At 42.6% G+C, this 25,189-nt stretch overlaps 2 protein-coding genes across 8 annotated transcripts in view; one reads left to right on the top strand and one right to left on the bottom strand.

Annotated features, from left to right (window-relative positions):
• The first annotated feature begins 4,264 nt into the window (after positions 1-4,264).
• dbx1a (developing brain homeobox 1a) lies at positions 4,265-6,867 on the top strand. Its single transcript, XM_072381195.1, has 4 exons — positions 4,265-4,631; positions 4,733-4,834; positions 6,265-6,467; positions 6,580-6,867. The coding sequence occupies exons 1-4, from the start codon at positions 4,265-4,267 to the stop codon at positions 6,865-6,867; spliced, it is 960 nt and encodes a 319-aa protein (XP_072237296.1).
• Positions 6,868-7,321: 454 nt separating this feature from the next.
• nav2a (neuron navigator 2a) overlaps positions 7,322-25,189 on the bottom strand; it is a 108,035-nt gene continuing 90,167 nt past the window's right edge. For all 7 annotated transcript variants that reach the window (XM_072379978.1, XM_072379980.1, XM_072379974.1 and 4 more), the window contains 20 exons: positions 24,847-25,020; positions 21,325-21,377; positions 19,495-19,518; positions 19,086-19,160; positions 17,182-17,265; positions 16,942-17,065; positions 16,573-16,748; positions 14,658-14,830; positions 14,397-14,550; positions 13,972-14,158; positions 13,699-13,799; positions 13,505-13,600; positions 13,197-13,371; positions 12,740-12,975; positions 12,378-12,529; positions 11,849-11,920; positions 11,525-11,721; positions 11,313-11,431; positions 10,323-10,523; positions 7,322-10,210 (listed from right to left, as the gene is read on the bottom strand). In XM_072379978.1, the coding sequence (XP_072236079.1) occupies positions 10,085-10,210; positions 10,323-10,523; positions 11,313-11,431; positions 11,525-11,721; positions 11,849-11,920; positions 12,378-12,529; positions 12,740-12,975; positions 13,197-13,371; positions 13,505-13,600; positions 13,699-13,799; positions 13,972-14,158; positions 14,397-14,550; positions 14,658-14,830; positions 16,573-16,748; positions 16,942-17,065; positions 17,182-17,265; positions 19,086-19,160; positions 19,495-19,518; positions 21,325-21,377; positions 24,847-25,020 (2,699 nt within the window). In that variant the 3' untranslated portion in view covers positions 7,322-10,084. The remainder of the gene's footprint in view (positions 10,211-10,322; positions 10,524-11,312; positions 11,432-11,524; positions 11,722-11,848; positions 11,921-12,377; positions 12,530-12,739; positions 12,976-13,196; positions 13,372-13,504; positions 13,601-13,698; positions 13,800-13,971; positions 14,159-14,396; positions 14,551-14,657; positions 14,831-16,572; positions 16,749-16,941; positions 17,066-17,181; positions 17,266-19,085; positions 19,161-19,494; positions 19,519-21,324; positions 21,378-24,846; positions 25,021-25,189) is intronic.

Below are 25,189 nucleotides of genomic sequence, written 5' to 3'. Positions count from 1 at the left end.
GGGGAAGAGGGAGGGGCCCATGTTTAATACAAAGTTAATATCGATTTAATGCTTGTCACTGTTCTTCTGAGTCTTGTGGCATCGCTAATTCGCTCAGCGTTGAGTGGAGCTTTGCGCCGCCTGCGCCAGATGCTGCAGGAACCTTCGACGCTGAGGTGAAGCCGCGGCCAAAACACCCCAAGTGGGAGCTGCTGCTGAGGTGAAGCCCGGTCATGAACTGAATCCACTGAAATAGATGTTTGGTTAACTGCACATGGCAGGAGGAATGACTCACTGCAGCTTTATCTCAAACATGTTTAAGCTGTGACATAACGCACAATGAGCTCAAACCTGGAATAGTTTGATAATATGGAAAAGTGCCACAAGTATTTAGAAAATAATGTACTTTAGTGTAGCCCAAACAGCAGGACTATCCCAGTTTGACTTGCTGCTTCTCGCTGTTAAATTGATTTATTTTTGATGTGTTAAATGGCAAAATTTTAATACAGCATTAATATAGCTATAGCTTCCAAATCATTTATGTAGCCTATGACGACGTATATATTATGCGTTTATATTGACAAAAATCTACCATAATATTTGAAGTTCGATGTTTCCATGGTGCTCAAATTCAGTTTTATTTATATTAGACTGCTGTTGAATAATCTGTAATAAGTGGGCATATTCAGTGGTAAAGTTAAGTTGGGGTTTTTTGGCCCCTGAATATACATTTTATAGCTGGAATTATGATTCTGGTACAGTCTGGTTGTAGCTATTAGGAAACGCCTACTGCAACAGAACTTAAAGGACTGGTTGTGCTAACAGCACCATTTAACTAGCAACATAGTCTCACACCAGAATGTGCTGTTGGTATGATGATCCACATTGAAAAATAAGAAAAAAGAAACTACTACATTTTCTGGGCTGTAAAAATGCTACATGTCCATGTTTTGCATTAGATGAGACTATCATTTATGCTCAATTGTTAAATCCCACTTTTAAAACATTACATGACCACGTTTTCATATTGTAACACATCTACATTTTGCATGATAGGAAGTTGTCACAAAAGTTGAATTTAACAACTATAACATGCTCACAAAGGCTTATTTGGAGGTAGGAGGGGTGAATGGTGGCATTACAAGATGTATTGTCAAAGTGCTTTTCTCCTTCACTGTGGGTTCAGGTTGGTTAGATTTGTCATACAATTTTACATAGTTGGGTTTAGATATACATATAAATATGACTATGGGGTAAATCTTACAATTTCTGGAGTTTATGACACTTCTACCTTTGGACATTTGGGCAAAGTAATTGTGATTAGAGTTTCCAAAGACCCTGGTGGAGTTGGATGCAGGCTGAATGACTGCAGTGTTGAGATGGATGGACTGGTGACCGGTGTCATACCAGGCTGCAACCAGTCAGCACAATCTGTTCATCCCAGTAAAGTGAAAAGATGGGGAGTTCCCTTCCCTTGATGCGCCCACGTCACTGATAAATAATGAGGGAATAATAAACAGTCAACCACCTGTCGGACCCGCGGCACAATGAGACAGCCCATTGAGAGCCTTTCATGCATGGGTAACATATTTACTCAATCCCCTTTTCACGTAACGAAGCAGAAAGAGACCCAAAACAATGGTTAAGTTCATCTATTTGGTAAACTGGAAAATGGCTCTGTCGAAAAAGTCCCCAAAAATTTAGAACGTCTCTAAGATGGGTTAAACACACTCGGAAAAACGAGATAAGTTAAGAATTTAAAAACTTGACGCTTCAAATACACTTTGCGTGTCTTTACTGTGCACTTTGTGGTTGAATCAGGGTCATATCTTTAGAATACATGTAGTAAAACTACAATTAGCGTATGTGATATCATGACTTGGCGTATTAATCATACACTTTTTCATCAAATGGTTCATAATCACTGAATTATTATTTTTATTTTTGGTAATCCTGTTCCCGTATATACGCTCGTGCATCCTGTAATAAATAGATTATCCCCGCAAGGATACTGTTGCAACAATGATGCCAAAATAATGCCATCAGGGAACTTAATGAGGTATTTCTAGTGTGACGAGGTCGGTTATCCATAGATGTAAATCTGAGAATAAAATCAAATCGGTGTAGCTGCCGCAACAATGTGTCAACAGGATGATAATAATCGAGTATCTGACCTGGTTATAAAGTGATCTAAAATATCTTTTAATGCCACTTAAACACGAGTGGTTGATTCCCCATAGGATAACCATAGAGGGAGGGAGCGTTGTTGTTGGTGGCGATATTTCAGAGATGTGCTTTTAATGGCTTTAATTCAGCCGCAGCCAGCTGTTTTTACTCGGCCTGGTGACGGAGCGGGGACGTGGCAAGCTTGCAAAGCTCGTAGAAATTAGTCTCGGTCAGCCAGAGCAGTCCATGCTTCCTGCTAACCATCTGCTTACCGCTCACAAAAGGGGGATTTCGGGCAGCCAAGTAAAGGAATATAGGCTAATAAAAAAGCTTTGAAGGTCTCGTTACTTATTGAAGGTGTAGCAGCGGGGACGGAGCGCTGTGTTAACGCCTGCTTGTGCGTCCTGCGCTCAGAAAGAGGACGCATCTCTGATAAGCGTTGACTCTGTGTAAAGGATCATTTCACGGAGGCGTTCCTTTTTAATTATCGGATTGTGACCAGTTTATATTGGACTGATGTAGAACTACTTATTTGAGCTGAATTAAATTATACAAAGTGAACGATTTAAATCAATAAGGAAACTCAGCAAATAAAGCCGATCTGAGTGTTCTTTTAAATTAAGACAATTTAGTTCACTTATAACTTTAGAAAGGAAAGCAAACTTGTGATAGATTTAATTATCATGATATTTTCTATTCATGATGGTCTTAATACCGCTTTTAAGTCTTAAAAACGTGAACATTAATATTTCCTGTTTGTCAGGGAAAGTTTACCAGCTGCAACATGGAAAATATAGATGTACTTAAAAGAAAATAACTGAAGACAAACTAAAATACGGATTATAAGAAAAAAACAACTATCATAAAGGATTTTAAAACCTAATGTTTCCTAATTGTATTTCTTGGTTTAACTGGGTTTTTCCCTTCTTTGGTTCTGCATCGCGTTTTTCGCCTGACTTGATCTGCGTTAACGGGTTTTTAGGGGAAAAGCTGACAGAACACGACTATCAGGCTCCAAGTCGCTTTAATAAGAGTTTTATATGGGGTCTCAGTGTCCGCTCATATGAATGCGTTTTAAATCAAATCACAGATGCACTTTTATTCAGCCGGTTAAAATAGCAGAACAAAACCGTCTTTAGAAATAAAGCTTTTTTTATTCCACTGGGGCTTTTTTTTCTTTTTTGAAGGCTAGAGATGGAAAGAGAAAGGCCGAGGGGAGCCTCCTCCGCAGCTGAGGGTGACAGTTAGTTCATGGTTAACAGGATCAGGAGCGCACGGTCCAGGCCGCACACTTCTTCTGTGCGCTCTGAGCTGCGGCTGCTGAATGAAGCCTGCGCAAAAAGAGTGATATTTAACACATCTGTTAAAGCGTTTTGATAGCAGAAATCCGTTTAAGACATTATTCCATGACGAGGGCCAGATTGAGTGTTGAGAATCCTATGAAACCCTAAAACTGATTTACATGTGAGATGGTGCCAAAGCCTGCAGATAATGTAGAAAATATAGATGATTTTAAAGATTATTTAACTTTATTCTAATTGTTTAAAATGTTTTATGCATCTACATCGGTCACATGTTTATTTTTGCACCACTGAAAACAAAATAAAAGACTCAGCAATGTGTTTTTCCTTTTTAGTATGCATAGGGCACCCTGAGAGAAAAGAATAAAGAATATTTCTTAGAAGTCATTCAAAGTTTCAGAATAATACCTGCATCCAAAGATTGCTCTTTAATTAGGCCACTTGCCTCTTCCAAACAAAACAAATTGAAAGAAAAGTGGTCAACATGCAAAATTGATGACTGAGCCTCTTTGTGCTCTTTGCATTGTGTATTGCTTGCTTATGAAGTCTAATGCAATCATAAATTGCGTTCTCCGGCCAATCAGCAGGTCGGGGGCTGCCGCATGAAAGCGACCCATGTGGAGAACTTTGTTGAGCTCCATTGTTGAGGCTGTCAGCCCTAAGAGGAGAGCCGGGGGGGCTGGCTGCTATAAAGCTCGTCTCCCCTGAGTGAGGAAGCCAGAGCAGTTAGCAGCCATTCACACGACTGATTCCCACCCAGCTGACTCACGGAATATTTCTGATTTCACACAGTGATTATTTTTTTGAAAGCCGGGACCATGATGATCCCAAGTGTCATCGCTCCGCCGGCCCTCTACCCGGGGCTGTACCGACCAGCAGCGGCTCTGCCGCTCCACCAGAGTCTGCCGTCCGCCTTCCCGACCCATTCGAGCTTCTTAGTGGAGGACCTGCTCCGCATTAGCCGCCCCGCCGCCTTCATAAACCGGACTGTCCAGCCAGCGAGCACCTCCTTGCCCAACGTTACAACCACTTTGTCCTTCCACTGTGCATCTGCGGAGCGCGCATTGGCCACGACCGCGGTGACGCGCGAAACGTGTTCACCAAAAATGTCGACGACGAGCAGCAAAGATCCAAGTTTTCTCAAGTTTGGAGTGAGCGCCATCCTCGCACCATCACCAAAAATGAGTAAGTAGGCAAAGACCACTGTATTTGCTCAGTTCAAACTCGTGTGTATTTCGATTATTTTGAATCCAAGAAGTATTTTAACACGTTTGTCTCCTCCACAGCGTCCTCACATCCTACAGTCCACAGTCTGCACTCCAAGACCTTTCCCGTTCCCTGTTTCGAGGGAGCATTTCACCCCATTTTCAGGACACCTTATTTGCCAGGTAGGTGCAATATTGATGCCCTTATCCTTCATGGCCTTTAGAATTCTTTCTGTGCTAATTGCATTTAAATGTAAACCACTGTCACCCCTGTCATATATTTTAACTGAAATGGAGGAAGAAAAGGGACAAACAGCCAGAAAAGAAGAAATCACTGTCTTATTAATGGGGACCGCAGGCTCTGGTCCCTGCCAGGGCAAACCAACCCACCCCCTAATTAACCAATTATCCCAAATCGACACGCTCTAAATTTGAGGCGGGGTGGCGAGTTATAGTCCCCTGCTTCCCATTGGGGGCGTTTTGGCATTTCCCTGGTCCTGCGTTTTCCCACAGCGTCCGGGGGGCCACCGGGCCGCTGTGGCGGCAACAAAGCCCCCAGCACCGTGACCAATTTGGTCAGCTCCCATCGGGCGAACCACCCACACACCCAGGAGAGTGACTTTTACCAGGCGGGCCAAAGGCGTGAACCAGTCATGCACTAATTTCCCTATTAGGCGCTATTGAGAGTTTTCAATATTCTCACAAGACCACATAGTGCGTCGTTGTTCCTTATTCTGCTGTGGCCGCAGGGCAGCTACAGTGAGGAGGGAGTCCAGTGAGGAGCCTGCACAGAGAAGTGATCTGCGCCGTGGGGTTCAAAAGTAAAGCAAACTTTTCCCAATCACAACTGTACCGCAAAACTTTCCCCCCTGCATGCTTAAAGGCGCGTGGGATAGGTTACCACTGACCCCCAGTCTTCACTCTCTGTGCTTTAAACGTTTATGAATTCTCTAACCGAGCCAATCAACGAGTTGGGCTAAAAAAATGATCCTTTAGAAAAGTCTATAAAGTCGCAAGTCCCGGCTTTCATTCAGACAAATCATAATGGAGATGGAGTCTTTTCATGGGCTCAACTGAATGCCTCAACAAAACAACTCCAGCGTCCTGAAAAGCTTTTCGTGTTCATTTAATGAAAATGATTTGAGGGCACGAAGGAAAAAAACGCTTTTCCCCTCCACTCTTCACTCCCCCCGCCTGGCATCAGTATTCTGGTATGCAGTTGTGTTTAGTTTGAAAGTGTAAATCTCCTTTTGTTGCGATAATATATGGCCTTCGCCGCCTGTCCAGAGTCTTTTCTGCGTTAGTTCATTACTACACAATTACCGTTCACGGTTTATTAACTCCTCTATCCGCCCTCACAGGGTTCCTTAAAGGATATGCTACCTCTTTACCATACCAATGCGGTTGAGGACTGGCCAATGTGCTAATTAGTCACCTCGTGCCATTTCACTCAAAATAGGAAAACTATGGGTCTTAAAGAGGACTCATCATCATCGTATATTCAAGAGCCTTTCTGAGTTTTTCTTTTAAATACTGAATATTGTTTTAAACATCTTTTATGGAGTGGTTTTAAAGATACAACTTCTAATTTCTCACCTCTGTTTGCATTGCAGCGTCTTCCTCCGTTGTTCCCATCCCGGGAACTTTTTCGTGGCCCCTGGCTGCAAGAGGGAAGCCCCGCAGAGGGATGCTGAGGAGGGCCGTGTTCTCCGACGTTCAGCGCAAAGCCTTGGAGAAAATGTTCCAGAAACAAAAATACATCAGCAAGCCCGATCGGAAGAAACTCGCCTCTAAACTGGCCCTCAAAGACTCGCAGGTAAAACTTCTTCAGTTGTGGTTATAATTCTTATTAAGCCACGCGTAATCGCGCGTAAAGACCCTGTTCCGCATGAACTTTTTCTAACTCACCTTTTTTTCCACGCCTCCAGGTGAAAATCTGGTTTCAGAACCGGCGGATGAAGTGGAGGAACTCAAAAGAACGAGAGCTGTTGTCATCCGGTGGATGCCGGGAGCAGACGCTGCCCACCAAAGCCAATCCACACCCAGACCTCAGCGATGTGGGCAAGAAGTCGTCAGCTGAGGAGGAAGAAGAGGAGGAAGAGGAGTTTGGAAGAGAGAGAATGAGGGCGGCAGGATCCTGCATCTCCTCTCCTTCTCTCTCCAGTAAGCACTCGGACTTCTCAGAGTCAGATGAAGAAGAAATTACAGTATCTTAATTTATTTAAAAAAGAAAAATATAGACTTATAACTCACGACTTGTTTTTAATGAAACTGTGAGCAGATTTGTAAGAAGCTGCTGAAACATCCACCCATCAATGTCACTGTTTGTAGCTTCATCAGTGCACGTGCGTGCTGGACAGGATCTGCTTTGAGACACAGTTTGCTGTTTTGCACAGCTTTGTTCAATTGTACAGTATTTTGTACAATTTCGTATGGAAATTTTAAGCCAAGAACACTGAGTTCCTTTTACCTTGACATTAAATAGAGTTGTTTATTGAAAATTGTAGCTATTCCGTTTATTTATATGAATTTGTTTAATAAGTACGTTGTATTATGTGCTGTATATATGTTTATTTCACACTTTTTGTACAAACATCAAATAAAATGGTGAACAACTTCAGGTCAACAGAGTGCGGTTGCTTTTAAGAAAACAATATTAACAAAATTCCATCATAAATAATTATTAATTTTATTGAATCACAATAACTTAAAACTAGTACAGTGATATCAGATTTAATTTTCCGAGCCCTGGACAGACAAGTGATGACAAACTGCATCGATCTCCTCCAATGAAAAGAGACTGTACACAAAATACTCAATTTCAAGTATTGTACCAAAGCGGCTAGAAAAAGTCATCAAAATGCTGCAAGATAAACTATTTACAAAATTATGTTACATATAAAAAATTTACATGGCTAAGAAGGCTAAACATTCATTGAATTTGTGTAGTAAACTGCCAGACCAGTCAAATGCTTTAATAACACCCACAACTCTGTGAGCAGGCTTTACACAGACTAACAGAATCCCACTCGTTGTGCTTCCAAAGACGGTAGCGGGACAGCCTTTATAGGTTACTCAAACACACACACGGACAAAGATTATTGGACACAAATCTGGTGCCATGCTGAACGTCTGCAGTCAGCGCTGAAATATGCTCGGGAGACAAATGCACGTTCGGCTTTTGGCTTCAATTTGGAGACCAGAATGAATGTTGCATAGGATCGGTGACAAAAACATTGAAAGCAATGGACCACATAACTCCCGACTTTATCTGCCTGCCCTTCCCTGGAGGCAGGCTGGGAAGCTTAAAAGGAAGAAAAACTGATATTCTTAAGATCACAAACTTGTTTCATTATCATTCAACCACAAGTACCTTTATAACTTTAACCTCTCATTAATTTTCACTATAAACAAAGCAGCTTATACACTAGTTTCCACTTAATTAGATCAACATGTTTGACTCTTGTTCACATAAAGAAAAGATAAGCGTGGCAAAAGCACAATTAAAGGATGGGAGATGAGGTATAAAATCAATACATCTTCTTAAACTTCCCTCACCCAGTCAACCTGCAATAGGTTCTGATTTCAAGCACCAAAACACAACTAAATACTCTTCTTTCTTGCTAGTGGTCCAAAAATATTTACAGTCTTTTTTTTTTCAGCACTGGGGTCACACATGAAGACAACTTTATTCAAAACCCAGAGCACTGCTTCCCATTCACATCTATTCAATCCCTCGGCATCTGTGATTGATATGATGAGAGGTCAACGCTGCTCTTCGACAGCAGCCGTTGGTCGAGTATGGTCGACTCGGAGCCCTGTTAAGTTTACAGCCATTTAGACAAAGAATCGGCTAATGCACGAAGTCTGTTAGAAAAGAGTAAGGCATTGTTTGTTAGAATTCAGTCCAGCACCAAAAGAGTTTTGTGCTACAACAGCCTGCTTGGGCAAATGTGCATGGAGATCGCAGGATTATTACGGGGTCAAAGCAAGAACTTGGAAGTGGTAAAGGCGTAATATATATATTTTTATGTATATATATATATATATATATATATATATATATATATACGTTCATATAAAAGGACATGAAGTCATGACATCATCTCAGACACTGAAAAGATGGGATAAATGTTGCCAAAGTCTGTTATTTTCTCAGTGAGTGTTGTTTCCTCCTGAAAGTTTTTGAGATAATCTGACTTTAAATGTTTTTTTGTTAAATACATGCTATACATGTCTTGCTGGAAAAAAATTGTACTTTTTCAGTAAGTCTGTGTGTTAGTCAATCAAACATCATGTTACCAGCTTCAACAACATAGCAGGTTTTATTCACTCCTTGTGAGTACGGTTGGGAATAGTCTGAACATTCCCAATTCAAAATGGTAATAAAAGGTCTGTTTGAAAAACACAAAAATAATTTCACTTTGAACATTGAAATTCCAAATGATGGTTTTAAATAGAAAACCTCTTCTCAAAAGTCATGAACTATTGAAAATGGGTCCAACGTAATCACGTACCCAGACCCTTAAGGAGAGGAGTGGGAATCCTTTTCCAGGAACCCTTCTGTAGGTGCACGAGGGAGTTGATGAGATAAGTTTTTTTCCCCCTTTCTATGGGTAACTGTTACTGGGTATTTTCGAGTTTCGATTCAAACCCTACTTGAGAGTCAGTTTGTGGCCAGATTTTCATCAATGTAACTACACAAGACGGTGCTGAAACTTAACACATGTGGAGTTTAATCAGAAGTATGGCCAAGTTCTGACCGGCGAGTAGAGCCCTAGTGCAGAACAAAAGCCATCTGTAGTTTGACTCTGACAGTGTTGGATCTGCAGATAGAAACTCAGTATTTCTCAAGAAGTTTGGCTTTGACATACTTTGTAGTTGGATGTAAAACGGATGTTTGTTGAATTGTGTCGGACCAAAAGTTAACTTTGGCTCAATTTTTCCATCAACACAGACAACTTAAGTCATGGAGATGGTGGAGGAACTTGCTGGCTGTTCATCCATCCATCCAACCACCAACAGGTGGTAGCTGAAGTTCACGGACTACTCCAGAAATGAGCGCCTGTGTCGCCATCTGCAGGCAGCTCTGGTGCACTGCAGCAGCTGCTGCTCAGTGGAGGATGGAGGACTCCTGGCTGGTGTTTACTAAACTGACAGCTGGTGATGATGACAATGATGCCTCACCAACAGGGACAGGCTGTGTGCTTTAATTCTGTCTGAAGTAGATGTCAGGCTCCTGACAGAGGAGATATGGGCCACGGCGGTGAAAAAAACCCCAAAAACACAGCAGCGCAGTAAAAAACTTTTTTTTTTTTCTTTTGAATATTTGAGTTACCGGCACCCAAATTAAGAAGGCTGCATTTTGTGGCATGAATTAGACTCAACAAAAAGTTATTTTTAAAAATGATCCCATAGTTGTGTTTGATGGCATCACAAGGTCGATTCCAGCGACGAGTCCAGGATGTCGTCCTGGTGACTGTTGCTGTTGGAGTCGCTGTCATAGCTCTGCGGGCTTGACGACGTTGCTGCTTCCTTCAGACGCATTAGCATGTTCATCTGTCGGCAGAAATAGGAGTCAGCCCGATTTCTGCATGTCTAACCTGCCTAACTGCTTTAAAGGCTCAGTTTGTGTATTACTGCCTGATCTTAATTGTGTATTTTTCCTCACCAGAGGGTCTGCGTCACTGTCACTCTGTGGCGGCTCCTTTCTGATTCCTTCTCTTGGGGCGGAGTAACCATCGAACCCCACATCCTCTGGGCGGAGCTGCAGCAGCGGGGGCCAATCTCCCGGTGGGGGAGACGACGACCATGGGTAGGTGTCGATCACCCAGGCTGCTGGGTCCTCCCATGCAGCCCTGCGGCCATACAGCTACAGAGAGACAAATTCTTTTCTGTTTAGTGTGTAGTCTAAGCACATTTGAAAAGAAATGTGGTAGAATAGCATCTATTCTACCACATTATGGGTTCCATGTGTCACATTATGAGCTGACTGACTGAAAAATGACTGTTTGTTGGTTAAAAGTTGTTTCTTTTCATGTCGCTTCCTTCTTGGCACAGTTCTATTGAGCTGGAGGGTGCATTATGTAAATTAGGCCTCTGCAGTTCAGCCAGATTCACTTCTTTCCAATTGTTAGATTTTTTTTTTTTTTATAGTTTGGTAAAACTTATGTTGATTAACCTGTCACTCCATGCTACTTTGCTATTGGTTGGTTGAAAGACGTACTCTAGGTGTGAGTAGAAGTAACACAGCCCGAGGATCCTCCTCAATTCCTGGCTACATGTAAAGGATACTTTGACATGTTAATTCAGGAAGTTGGAAATCAAACCAATAAACTTTTGATCAAAGGATGACCACGCTACCTCCTGCACTACAGCCATATCGCTTGAACTCTGCAATAATTAACTGCTGCCTGATTTAATCACATCCTAATTACACGCTGATTCAGAGCCCAAATTAAATCTATTTGTCTAATGAACATGAACCTTGTCCCTTTGAACAGTCTTAAAGGAATTACACATCTGTTACATTTAGCTACACCCTTAAAAACTTTATATCCCCTGTGGATGCTGAGTCAACTCCACTTGGAATAACTGCCATAAATCAAACATCTTGCTCTTTGGCCAGGACCAAACTCTCTCACAACAGTGTGTTTATTACCTGCAGTCCTTCACGTACAGCCTCCAACATGTAAGGGATGATGGAGTAATTCCAGAGATCAGTGAACCAAACCCTGGATCCTTCCACATCCATGGGACATGACAAAAAGAGACGAGGTCCTGCATGGCACAAAGCTGGCAGGTTACACACTGTTTATACAGACAGACTGACTTAAGAGCTGAGTTTCCCTCTATAGTGCAAAGCCTCCTTACCAATGGTAACATCAGAGGAGCTGTGAGTCTCCAGGAAGCGGTTGAGGTGATGCCAAACCCGCGGGACCCAATCGATGATCTTCACCAGCTCCACGTTGCGCGTTCGGCTGCCAATCTCCATCTCGATGAGCTTCCTCCTCAGGTAGCGACCGAGGAATCCTTTCACTGGCTCCATGTGGTTGGCACACAGCACCCACCTGATATATCAGTGTTAAAAAAAAAAAAGAAAAACAGTTAAAATGTTCCAGCAGAGGAAACTGAGGATACATTTATTTAGAATTATGAAAGCATTCATCTGAGATGAGGTGATCAGTAGCAGTTTACCTGAAGTTGTGGTGAAGCTGCAGGTTGGGGGCAGATGATGTTGCTTGGCTCATGGTGCCAATAATGTAGGGACTAAAAGGAGAAACAAACACTTATTCATCAGGTCTTAATACCCCCTCCCATGTTGTTTAACAGTGCCACATTTCAGAGGGTTTTACTCTGCTTTGCATTATTTAATGGAACATTAAATAACAGCTACAGCGGCTGTAGCTCAGGAGGAAGAGCAGTCGGAAGGTCGGTGGTTCGACCAGGATACATGTCGAAGTGTCCTTGGGCAAGACACTGAACCCCACGTTGCCCCCCAGTGTATCATTGGGGGTATGAATGTGTGAATGATTAGAAAGCACGTAGTTATGTGTATCTTAAGACGTGCTGTATGAGTGTGTGTGAGTGGGGTGAATGTGGGGTGAAGCGCTTTGAGTGGTCAGCTAGACTAGAAAAGCACTAGTACAAGTCCATTTATCTAAATTCATTCAAGCAAGTTTCCTTCTTTTTGCAGGACTCTGCTGATCAATGAGTGGGAACTGACCAGTGCTGGTAGTTGCAGTTGAAGAGACCGTTGAAGATCTCTCCCAGGGAGCTGACGTGGTGCAGGTTGTCCAGAATGACCACCAGGGGGCTGTCTGCACCTGAGTGACTGCTGCACTGCTCTGCCAAACCTGACAGGTACTGACGCAGCTCCTGCAGGCACAGAGGGAGTTTAGTTTGCTTCACAAAACCATTCTGACCAGTGTTTAAATGACCTTTAGGTCCTTCAAGATATCTAGATAATAATCTTAACTGGTGACAGATTTAAAAAATGTCATATTTGTGTTCTTAGCTGCTGTTATTTACAACAGCTTCTAAAACTGATGAAAGCCTAAAGAAAACAGAAGCTGTGTGTGCATTTACTTTGCTGGATTTGTGGTCCACATTGAAAGTGACGACAGCATTCGGGGTCATAGGTCGGTCCTCCAGCAGCAGCAGGTGTCGAGACAGCTGATTGGCCAGGTAAGTCTTTCCTGTGCCGCTTGGACCTGAAAGGATGACTCGCCTGTGCTCCTTCAGTAGGGAGACGTACCGCTGCAGCATCGGCTTCGGGATCAGTGTGTCAAACACTAATGAATCCACGTTTTCACTGCTTGCACCTGTACACACACACACAGGTCAGGATATTCCAAGATATTCCCTTTATGGTGATATAAAAATGCAGCATATCTTCTCGTTTAGGACTTAACTGTTTATTCATTAGGATAGTTTCACAAAGGATTAATTAATTGGTGGCGTTTTATTACAAGATGCTTTATTCTGCTCTGTTTTCCTCTGATTTAGAATCACTTGTAGCGCTGGCATGCTGAGGCTGTGGTACCTTTGAGCTGGATGTTGATGGTATTGTCTCCAACCAGGTAGCCGCAGGGCAGCAGCTCGGGCGTGTTGGCGGCACTGGAGGTGCTCGGCCGGTGGATTTCACCGATGTTGTAACCCTGCACGCTTTCTGTACTCAGGCCCAGCTGGCTCACCGGGTCCACATGAGTGATGTACTCCTGTCAGAGAAGAAGCTCAGCTTTAAGTAGCTTTCAACAGGTGATACAAGCTCAAGTTTCTTCCTGTACAAATGGACACAACATGACACAGCGTGTAATCCATTCTGATATGCAGCTGTTGAAGTTTTATTACCTTGAAAAGGCGGCGGACCACTCCATCCAGGACATCCCACTTAGTTTTGCCACTTACACCAATGCAGCCAATCAGAAAATGGCGTTGCTGGCCCTCCTGAAATGGAATAACACAGCAGATTTTAAGATAAAAAAAAAGCCTTCGTGTACAATAACAATCTTGACCAACAATTGAAAAGGAAAAACGGGTGTCACCTCTCCCCACTTGCTTTCCTCATCCAGGCTGACAACGATTTTCACGTGTCGGCCCTCCTTCCTCATCCCACCCTCCCCGCCGGTGTCATCCAGCAGCATGTCTGCAAAGGAATGCAAAGCAGGGTTTTTATATTTGCCAATAATATGTTGGAAATTTGATTATTGTCTAAAATAATCATTTTTCCCTTTAAAAAAAAAAACATTTTTCCAAAAAATATCCATTTTTCACCAGTGACACAACAGTTAAGTTCCACGCCATCTGCTCTGTCTTACCCAGGCTGGTTGACTCGCTAGTGGTGAGGTTGAGGCTGTGCTGTGAGAGTCCTGGGCCGGGCCCTGGGGTCTGGCTGTGGGTGTGAGGGGGAGGAGAGGATGAAATGGAGGCCAGGGAGCCCGTCCTGCTGCCCTGATTCTCAACCTTCAGACGGTCATTTTCTGCCTTCAGCTTCTCGATCTCCAGCTGCCAAACACACAAGCAGTTCATGTCAGCCTCTTTGAAACGCATGCATGCTTCGTTCCTTAGAAATACAACATGTACTTGCATATATACAAACATATTCTTGACTCAAATCATTCAGTTAAAAGAGAATATTCGTCTAAAAGAAGCCACTGAAGAAAGTACATCCTTCAACAATCTGTGACTGTTGAAATCCCCTCCACTGAGACGCGCTCCCATATATGAGTGTGTATCCGCAGACCTGCATGCGGTTCATGGCCTCCCGGAGCTGGTCCAGCTGATGTGCGGAGCTGAGAGCCTCCAGGCGTATATCGGTCAGCTTCATTTCCTTCTCCCTGAGCTCACTCCGCAGCTGCATCACCATCTCTGCCTCGCTATCCAAACACTCTGACAAACTGTATGTGCACACAAACACAGGGATGACACCGTTCAGAAGCAGAGTTTAGAGGTGTGAGTACATCATAAGAGGCTGTAAATGCGTAGAAGTCAAACAGATACATACAGTGAGTTGGAGTGTGTATTCCTGAGCATGTGGCTGGCGGCTGAGGTGCCGTTGTGAGGCAGTTTGGGGGAGGATGGCAGCGAAGAGTCTGTCATCTCCTCGATGTCTGAGTGAGAAGAGGCTGACTTGGGAGATTTCTTCTTGGTGAAGGCCTGTTTGAAGGAGCTTCGCAGCTGCAAAAGAAAAAAAGAGACAGTTAGCAGGTGAGGTTGACAGTGACTGTGAGGAAGAGGAGGGTGTGCCGGGGGAAGTGGCAGAAAACGGCTGCAGAAAAGAGCACGTAAGTCACAGGGAGAAAAAGGAATTATTGGTGGATTGTCTTATGACTGACTTGGAGCTAGAGCTCTCAACACATACACTTGTTATGTCTACTTACAGAACAATGAGCCCCTGCCTTGTTTGTTCTTTTTTTTTTTTAAATGGTTATATTTCCAATTATCTTGTACATATCAGAGCGTCATAATTCCTAAACTGGTCCTTTCATTAGGATCCAAATACCCCCCCCATATGAAAGCTCAGTGCCTTAATTTTCAGCCCAAAGTCATGATTTAATTCTTAACTTTAAAAAGAGTTTAACTCAGGCTACAATTTAAACCATTTGTCATTCTATTTCACTTCTAGGGAAGCATTTGGAGCAGCTTAATTTATATTTCTCTACTTCCTAAACTAAAAAACGATGAGCCAAATCCAAAGTGTGCTTTCAGGTAGGAACCATGTCAAAGCCCATTTCATTTCATGTGTTTGTGGAGAAATCCACAGTGAGCACATGGACGTGTGATACACAAGCTCCATCACCAATTCTCTTCTTCTGGCAGAATTTGTAGGAGGATTTTTTTCCTTAAACAAGCCAGCTCAAGTGTCATAAGATCAGTGCTCGGGGTGGGGGGGCAGTGGAGGAGAGGAGGGGAAAGGCACTACGGTGGCAGATAAAGACAGTGGGAGAGGAAGAAAGAGGACTGAGGTTAGTAACCTATAAAAGGTGTGGGGGTGTTAGGCTTCTTTGTTTCTTTCATTTCACACAGCATACCACTCTTACCTCATAAACCTGCCACATGAAGCGAAGCAAAGGAAGACAGAGAGACAAAACAGCACATGTTCATATGGGTTTGGATGTGTTAATGTGTTACCGAGGGACAGAGATTGAACTTGAAACCCCTACAAGACGAGTTTGACTTCCAGGCAGCTGCGAGTTAGTTCTACATCACAACCACCATGAAATGAAGGGTCTTTCATGAACGATTACATACTGTCCAACACACACAACCCCTATATGTACTTTCCACATTACAGCACAGAGTGAGCAGCACCTGCATGCAGGAGCCTCCTGTGGGGTCTCATCTGCACATTCACAAAGAGGAGGGTAGTTTATTATCCCTATGACCTAAGAAACTACGTGACAAAACAGCTCCCCTTAAAATCTAACAAAATCGGGGTAAAATATTAACAACCACAGGGGTGTAACAGATTCAGTCTAGGGGAAGATGAAGGAAAAAAAGTTGCGTACTTCATCATCTATGACTTGTCCTCCGGTGCACAAAAGTGTCTTTAAACAACACACAAGAAAAATTAATATCTTAAGGTTTTAGAGAAAGTTTATGATGATGCATTAAAATTTGCAAAAAGACTATATCCTAAAAAGCATTGATTTGGAAATTTGTGAAAGTTAAAGCAGGTTCATCCAAATTTGTGGTTTGCAAATAACCAAATCAAATCCATTATTAGGTTTCTACATGACTGTTTGTAATAAAATCCTGTGTATTCACCTTTTCCCCAGTGAAAGACGGCTAAAGAGAAGAAACCCACACATGAAAATGAAGAGACAAAAAACGATAAACCAACACAACTCCTGACGGTCAGCTTGTTAGTAACTTCACCAGTTTTAACATTTGTGCGATTCAAATTCCCAGCATCTTACCCAGTTCTTCTTGTTCTTCTTCTTGTTTTTTGCGTCAGCATCCATGTTGGATCCCACACTGGAGTGGCTGGTCGCGCTGGCGACGCTGCTCACGCTGTCGGAGGAGTGCTGCCGCCTTATTCGCAGGTCTGGCTGCTGATTCTGTTGCTGCTGCTGTGGACTGCCGTTACTTCCTGCTGAGGAGACGAAACAGAGAGAGCATGTATGTGTTTGGCGGAAATCAGTCAGCCTGAACGCTAACGCTTTTACTGATAAAGGGAGATTTGTGGCTCATAGATTATGGGAGCCTTGATCATGAACCTTTCCCTGGAGAGTTTACATTCAAACTAATCAATCGATCCAGTGTTAAAATCCATTGTTTGCCTTTACCTGTTCGGTCTCCTTTAGGTGCGAGTTCAGGCGTGTTGATGACTCCGTTAATGGCAGCCTGAGCAACAGCGTTCTGCTTCTTTAGCAGCTCGATGGTCTTCCTCAGTTCATTCAGCTCAGAGTCCTTCACAAACAAGATGTCAAGAGGTTCAGTCTGACAAATCATCTGCAAAAGCTTTGAATGTCCACTCCGATTCATGCTCAGCAGTCTGTTATAAAACTAAAAGAACCGTTTTTTACCTTCTGCTCTGCTGTCAAGGTGAGACTCTTCAGTCTGATGGTCATGTTGCCAAGACTCTGTTCGAATGCTGCGACCAGGTGAGCCTGTGGGAAATAAACATTCAAGTTCCAGCTTTTCATCTCGGTCTACGCAACAACCGTTAACAGAGCAAGAAGCACAGCATGAAAACTGGAAAAGAAATTCAGCACTTCCAGATAGTCTGATGTTCATTAAATGTCCACCAGGCTTTTACTCTGGGCCCAACTCTGTAAAGAAAAACGTTTTTCTCATAAACCTCTTTAAGATCTGTGTCCACAGTGAAATGAAGCGAGTCTAAGTTGCATCTCATCAGCTTCTCTCTCTGCCTGCCATTTGTGGAGGGATTAAAGTTTAAGGGGAACCAGGTCCCTGTGTTTTTCGCTGCAGGCTGGTGGTTACTTGATGCCATGGAAAACGAAGTAAAGTATTCACTTTGACTACAGCTGAGGATACTTATTGGACTGCAAATAACAAGGTTAGTGTGGGAAGAGGCTGTTTTAGGACATAAGAGAATGAAAATAATCTGAATCAGCAGTGTCCTTGAGAAAAAGAACAGTCTACATCAACTGCTTTAATCTTGGGTCTAAACCCCAAACATGATGTGAAGTCGCCCTCATACCAAAATAAAACCGTAACTAAACCCAAATAAATGTAAAAGATGATACAACTGTGAACCGTGACACATTTTCCAGAAACTTGGAGCTGGAGCCGTTCATTCACGGCAAAAGACAGTCCAAAATGTTCTAGTTAAACTGATCTGACGACAGTTTGGGGGATTTTTGTTATGTTGTAAGTTGGTCCAACACGGTAAAGAAGTATCTGACAAGCCCCTCTGACAGACTGTAGCAGGCTAAATTTATCTGTTTATCACAGCAGTAACAGGAATGTCCATCCTTTACTTCATGCTAATAGTCTATGATCTGTGGACACCTGCACGTGTGTGTGTGTGTGTGTGTGTGTGTGTCTGTGTGTGTGTGTGTGTGTGTGTGTGTGTGTGAACTGAGAAAGGCGTTGACTGATGTGTGAATTCAACTCGTGATGCTTTGCAACAGGAGATGTTGCTAGATTCTCGGCCTCAGGGGCGTCAAGGTGTGTTCAGATAATTCATCTTTCTACATCATGTAATCAAATATTTGAACACCCCCTCCTTCACTCCCACCTCCTGCATTTTTTGTGTTTTTTATCTTCGTTTCTCTTTCAACGCTCTCACCACGCCTTGTTGCATCCAGGCGTCGTAGGCCGTAAATCTTCAGTCCACATCTGGGGCAGTCTCTCAGCAGTGTTCTGGGACTAGAGTCCCTATTGTAATGTAACACCTTTGCCTTCCTGCCATATCTCTAATCCACAGTAAAAAAAAAAAACAGCAGCATGCACTCGCTCGGGTTGTAGATTACAAATGAAGCGTGGCAAGACTTGTGCAACACAGAAGGGAGGCTGGCAGAAACAGTCGTGTCTAGAGATGCTTTAAGAGATTTTCTGATGGTTGTGAAATTATACCTTCTGAGATTAAAGAGCTCTGTGAGAGCTGTGTGTTCAGTATTGGTAAATGTTGGGGGTTCGTGACAGAGAGCTTGAGATAAGTTTTATAGCCAAGTTTTATAGCATTTCTCTTACTTGAGTCTTTTATGAATGTTTAGGCTGCTGCTACTTTAATACATATCAATACTTCAACTATTTTGGATTATCAGAAGATTCTAGTTTTTAACTTTAATATGTTTCAGGATCACAATTTTTTTTGTCTGTATTTGGTTTGTAGTATAAAACCCTGATATAAGCTTAAAGAAATTGGCTAAATTCACAATATTAGTGATTAAATTTGTAGTGCAAATAAGGATTTTTCAGGGTGTGTGCTTGTTTGTGTGCATTGAAAAGCTCGTTCACTTACATTAGCACTCAGCTGTGTTGTCAGGGCGGAAACCTTTTCCTGGGAGGAATCCAGCTCCCGGCGCAGTTTACGAATCTACAAACACAAAAAAAGAGCATGTTATGTCAAACACACGCACACAACCAGGTATATAATGAGGAAAATGACAGCAACAAACGAAGGAGGCTCCCAGATTGGAGCTCTGATACGTTTAGGTTAAGAGATGAAACACTGCAGAGGCATAAAAGAGCACATACAGGTGTACACAGGTGTTCAGAGCGGAACAAGAGCCTGTCACAGGGTCAGTCACAAAACAGTTACACATGTAACTGGATACAACTGTGAAAACATCCCCATGTTTCAACAAGTCCAGCCACTGCACATAGAAAATTAAAGAGGAAAGAAGTGCTGTGGGCGGGCTGATGCTTACCTCTGACTGAGACTTCTCCTCATTCTGTAAAACAAACACCAGAAGAAGAGAAAATCATTAGATGACAGACAGACTGACTGAATTCTGAAAAGCTTTCATTAAAAAAAGTGTTGCTAATCTGCTGGAGGTGAAATTGCACATGTTCAGAGTCATGTCTGATTTATCAGCTCCGTGGAGACAAGCTTTATAAACTGCGGAGGATATTGTCTGGTGTAATATGTCTGGGAAGCCGAGATATCCTCCTGAAGGCATTTAGCTGTGTGTGTATGCGTCTCATTGTCCTCATAGGCAGTGCACGGAACAATGGCAAGAAAAGACGGGGAGGCAAATGCACAGGCAGAGCCAGAGCACGCAAAACAAATGCTCACTCGCTCGCTCGCACGAACACAACACACCCTGTTGCTGTTCACCAAAACAGAAGCATGCAATACCCACATTTACATGTAAACAGGCTGCAATGAGCACTGAAACGGCATCTGGATAAGTTTTACTTAGCACAATTTCAATGTTTGTGATATGTACAGGTGACTGGAACCGGGCTGTTTGGGACTACGTTTTAAAAACAAGTTTTAAACTGTCACTATGCAGGTTTTGATGACATCTTCTTAGAAAAAGACTTAATCTTAATGCAAAGTATTCAACAAATTTAGACTAATCCATCTCCATCTGAGAGCCTTTACAATGCAGTTACGTTATGACAGAAGCAACGGAGCAGAACAGCTGATAATTAATGATTTTTTCATGTGGCTCCACCTACCAGCCACTAAACACTGAAACAGGTTCCAACAGCCTGTTGATGTCTGTGTAGCAGTATGTTAGCACATCTGTGCTACGGCATGTGATTTGCAAAGTAGCAGCTATCTACACATGGTCCTCACACACAGCAGTCTGTGTTGGAGACGCAGCCAAAACACAGATGCCTCACTTCTTTGGTGCAAAGCCTGGATCAGTTCGTCACAAACAAAAACATTTCAGTTCAGCAACATGTTCGGGTAATATTTGGCCCTAAATAAAGAAGCAAGAAAAACTGATGTTGGAAAAAAGTTAAATTAGCAGCAGAGGACTTTCTAAATGTAAGAGATGTTTTTCAAGATATCAAGCACATGATTACATGTGGATCCACATCACCTCTTGCTTGTGTTTGCAAATAAAAATATATCTACCAGCCATACATATCTTACTCCAACAGAGCTTAAAAAGCAGAATGATGCTGCTTTTCATTCCTACCGTTTGTTGCCAGGATGTGACTGTTCCCGTCAGGGATAAAGTCGCCATCATTTTGTCTCCACTCTCTTCCCTGCTCTGATTTCCGGTCTGAGGCTCTCTGGCTTGGGTGGCCAAATGCTCTCTGAGAGCTTGTCTGCTATACCTGCCGAGGTGAGTGAACCAGCCCAGAGGGAGGAGGAGCTTCACTGTGAAGCACTAAGCTTTGATATGCTACAGTGTACATATGTGGGCTGTGCTCTGTCTCTGTGACTAAAACCAGACGTTTCCTCAAAGGGCGTTCGAGTCGTGTGTTTGGATGGACTGAAAGGTAAATTTGTCAACTCAAATACTCAATATTTCACACTTACATTTGATAAAGTAGAAACTGTTTAGCATGTGATTTAAAAGAATTTCAGCTAGATATTTTCAGGCTATGTATTTGTTAAAGACGCTGGCTGCAGCTAAACTGGAAGATTGAATGTTTACGTGATAACCCGGTCCTAATCAATGAGCTACCAGGAGAACTGAGGGAGTTTTTACAGTTAAAAAACAAAATGTTCCAATAAAAAACGATGCATTTTCACAATATCCCACACTGATTGACCTGATGGTTTTCAAACTCACCGTGGAGTAAATGGAGGACGTGCTGGAGACCAGAGACAGGGAAGATCCATGAACTGAGGAAAGAAAAACCAAAGTTAAAAGCAGTGGTTAGAAGTACATCTGCACACACATTAAGGTGATTATAAACAGACCTCCCACAGTCTTCCCATACAAACCACCCTCTCTTCCTCACTAACTCTTCCTAATCACCACCCTGTGAGCCAGCACTGACCCAGCTGCCCACCTCCTCTTGTGAGTAACGGCTTCAGCTAAAGATAAAAAGATAAAACTCCTTCACAGTACAGTCATACAGCTGACAGCCTATGAATTATCCTGTTAATGACTCGGATGCTAATCTCACATCAGACACAGTGAAAACAACGGCAACACTGTTTCCTGCCTCGGAGCAGATTAGAGAGGCTCAACGGCGTGATGTCATCAACCACACTGAGAGGTTAGCCTGATCCCCAAAGGATCGTTTGTTCATTTATTTGCCTGAAAAAGAGCGGATGCCGGTTTACAGAGGACTCACTTTTACCTGGGCTTGGTCTAGACAGTAAGGTGTGCTGGAGCCACAAGAAAAGGAGAATGTTTAGTTTGCAGCAATCAGACTGTGTCAGTCAAAGGTGATAAGATCTTCTCATACATATGCGATATTCCTGTTTAACAGTCAAAACAAGCAGCCACTTCTGCACCTATAATGATAACCAATTAATCTTATTTTCACATTTCTCAAACAACAATGCCAACTTCTCAGCTTGTCAGGTACAATGATTGCTAGTTTTCTTTAACGTATAACTGTAAGCTGATTCTCTTTGGTTTGTTTGTTGAATAAAATCAGGACATTTGAACACAACACCTGGGATGTTAGAAACTAATAAGTAATTTTTCTACATTCTCAATGGATCGTTTTGGGCCAGAAGAGATGCAGAAAGTGATCAAACACAACGATAAGCGGGCGGGAGTGGAGGTAGGGGTGGGCGATATGGCAAAAATATCATATCACGATTTTTTAAAAATAAAATCACGATTTCGATTTTATCACAATCTTAAATTGAAAAGGGAAAAACAGACAGTGTTGCAGAAGTATTTTCGGCTGGGCAGCTCGTACAGCGGCTTGTGCTAGCTGCTGCCTCCGCCTACGGTGCGCCGGTGCCGCCGGGCCCCTAGCTTCTTGGCTCTCAGCATTCTGTTTGGGATGCTCAAGTGATTGAACAGGTTCGCCGTGTTGCCACCCAACATGCGAACCGTTTCTGTGCAAACTCTGTAAATTACTTTTCCTTGCGCTTGATCAGTTGCGGAAAATCCAAACCAATTCCATATAATGGAGGTGGAATTTTTTTTAGTGACCAACTCCTCCGTTTGCCTTTCAGCCACAGCTCTCCATGCGGCTACTGCTACACGCAAACAAGGAGGCGGGTAAGAAAGAGCGTCACTGCCCGTAATTCGCTGTGATTGGTCAGTCAGGTTGACAACGTAATACGTCTGGTGCGTCGGTGCATCAGCATAGAACTGCAATTTATAGAATGTGCCCGAGACGATCCCATGATCTCTGCAGTGTGACAGATTACGGATCGTCTTCACGTTGCAATCGTTCACGATTTAATATCGTCCTATCGCCCACCCCTAGGTGGAGAGGTGGATGAAGTGACGGTGTCGTCATTAAGGACAGACAAAGTGTTTAAGTGTCAGATGAACAGTGCAACTTTTGACTTGTCAATCAAGTAATGGCAGGCTCTATACTTCGGAAATATCCACATGTAGAGAAAAACCACAATCCAACACACACACAAAGAGAGAAAGAAAGTTTTGTTTGAGGTTTCTTGAATGTCACCACATCTCACTCACACCTCTCACTGTGATCCCTGTAATTATCTCCTCTGAAAGGGAAGGCAGACGAGGAGCAAAGAAAGACTGAGGAAGATATGCTGCGGGGGGGAGGGGAGTTGCAATAATAAGTATTTTTTTCACCTGCACATCAGGTGTGTGTTACTTTGCAATTTGTACAAAGTCTTTTCCTCAAGATCTTTTTAAGGAAGCTGCACAAGAGACCGACAACTGTCTCCTTCTCTTTGACAACATCAACCAGATGATGTTGAATATTTATATAAATATTAACTTTTCGGGGCAGATGCATAAAACTAAGTATATCTCAATCATTGTGAAATGTCTACAACCCTAAATCCCACTCCCACCTTTAGCCATGGATGGGTGTCGACACTACCCTGAATAATAATTTGAATGACAACTTGGTTTGCACCATAACTCGTTGGACATGACAGTGAACAAAACTGCAAAGAAGGCGTGAGGTTCAACCAAAAGAGAAACTGAGACATTAGTGAAGATTCCCGGAACCACAACAGTCAATAAAAATAAGTAAACACAAGTAATCAGCTCCCAGTTCAGAGCAAAGGAAACACAGACAGCATTTTAGTCATCTGTTCATCTTAAGCTGTAATTTTCTGCAGTTTGTATTTACTAGTTATTAAAATGTGGACATTTTATTTGCTTTTGTGTTTAACAATCTCTGCTAAATGTTGTTGGGACTTTGAAATCAGTCATTTAAAACATTCTTTATACTATATACATGAATAGCAACACAATTTTATTCTGTACTACATCCTAATACACCAGCAGGTGATGTACAGAGCAGAATATATATTTATATCATTTCTCTTGAGGGATCACTGGAGCATCTTTTTTCAAAGTTTGATGAAAACAAGAGGTTTGAAGTTAGAATTAACCGGGTAAGCTAATTCTCCTGACGTTTGTTTACAAAACCACTGGATTAGATCTCCAACTCTGTCAGCTGGAGATGTAATTCTTTCCTCTGAAGTGTAAAATTAGTCTATGATGTTGATCTGAGGTACTAAGTTCTTATTCATCAGCTGATGACAGACATTTAGACTGTTGGGATCACAGCATTACACAGGTAATTGGAGACGTAAACAGTTTCTGCCATCATGAGAAAGCTGTGGACTTTACTTAAAAACGTGGTTAACTGTTAACATTGTGATTAACTTAAATGCACGTTCACCGCAAATTGTGTTTTGACACAACAGAAGCTGGATTTTTCTCATTTTCAACACAATACTACGCTCCAGTCCTCCCTCCCTGTGCCTTCCTCTGAATCAAAGCGCTGCATTTCTGTGGCTCTGAGGATTGAGGCGACTCCAGCGGTGAAAGCTCTCCTGAGCTGTTCGCCTGAGCGAGCGTGGAGCCCGCTGGTGAGAAAAGCCCTCCGCTGGGTACTTCTTCCAATCATAAACAAGCTTACGAAGAAACAAAGCTTGAACCAAAGCTGATTACGGATTTCTAGGGGATAAAGGTTTTTTTTGTCTAAAGGATCAATCATAATCTGTATTAATGTTGGACTAATAATTCTTTTGGCATGAGGATGCTTCAGAGTTACCGAGGGATTTAGAAATGGCTTACACCTAATTATAGATTTTACCCCCAAAATTTCTGAGGGAAACATGACGAGGACTCCGAATCATTGAAAACTAAATTCCTCTCCTCTAAGTTCGTCCCGTTTCCTCTTACCTTCTTCAAAGCCTTCCCTAAAGGATCCGGATCGGCTCATGGTGCGAGTCTTCTCATCAAGCGACATGCAGGAGTTTCGCAGTCGGTTGTCACTGGAAGGGTCGTCCTGATTCGTCAGGCTGTTGTTGCGCAGACCAGTGAGGTTGATCTGAGCTGCAGAGGTTGGGCTTGATGCTGCGAATTGAAATGAGACATGTTTTTTTTTTCTTTTATATCACTGATACATAGTTTGGATATTTAATCAACTGAGCTTTAAAAGATGCCTGAGAAGGTTTCATTTTGCCTATGTTGTCTAAGTAAAACCCCAAAACAGACACCTGAAGTATGAAATGGTCTCATTGTT

Source organism: Leuresthes tenuis, unplaced genomic scaffold, assembly GCF_036924035.1.
Source record: "Leuresthes tenuis unplaced genomic scaffold, fLeuTen1.0.hap1 SCAF_2, whole genome shotgun sequence".
NCBI lineage: Eukaryota > Metazoa > Chordata > Actinopteri > Atheriniformes > Atherinopsidae > Leuresthes > Leuresthes tenuis.
The sequence above is the reverse complement of the archived record's forward strand: the minus strand, read 5'-3'. Positions and strand labels throughout refer to the sequence as shown.

Excerpts from the sequence above, each read along its gene's own strand:
- dbx1a (XM_072381195.1), top strand. The coding sequence starts at position 4,265 with ATGATGATCCCAAGTGTCATCGCTCCGCCGGCCCTCTACCCGGGGCTG. Across the intron at positions 4,632-4,732 it reads CGCACCATCACCAAAAATGA|CGTCCTCACATCCTACAGTC; the intron begins GTAAGTAGGCAA and ends TCTCCTCCACAG. Across the intron at positions 6,468-6,579 it reads TGGCCCTCAAAGACTCGCAG|GTGAAAATCTGGTTTCAGAA; the intron begins GTAAAACTTCTT and ends CCACGCCTCCAG.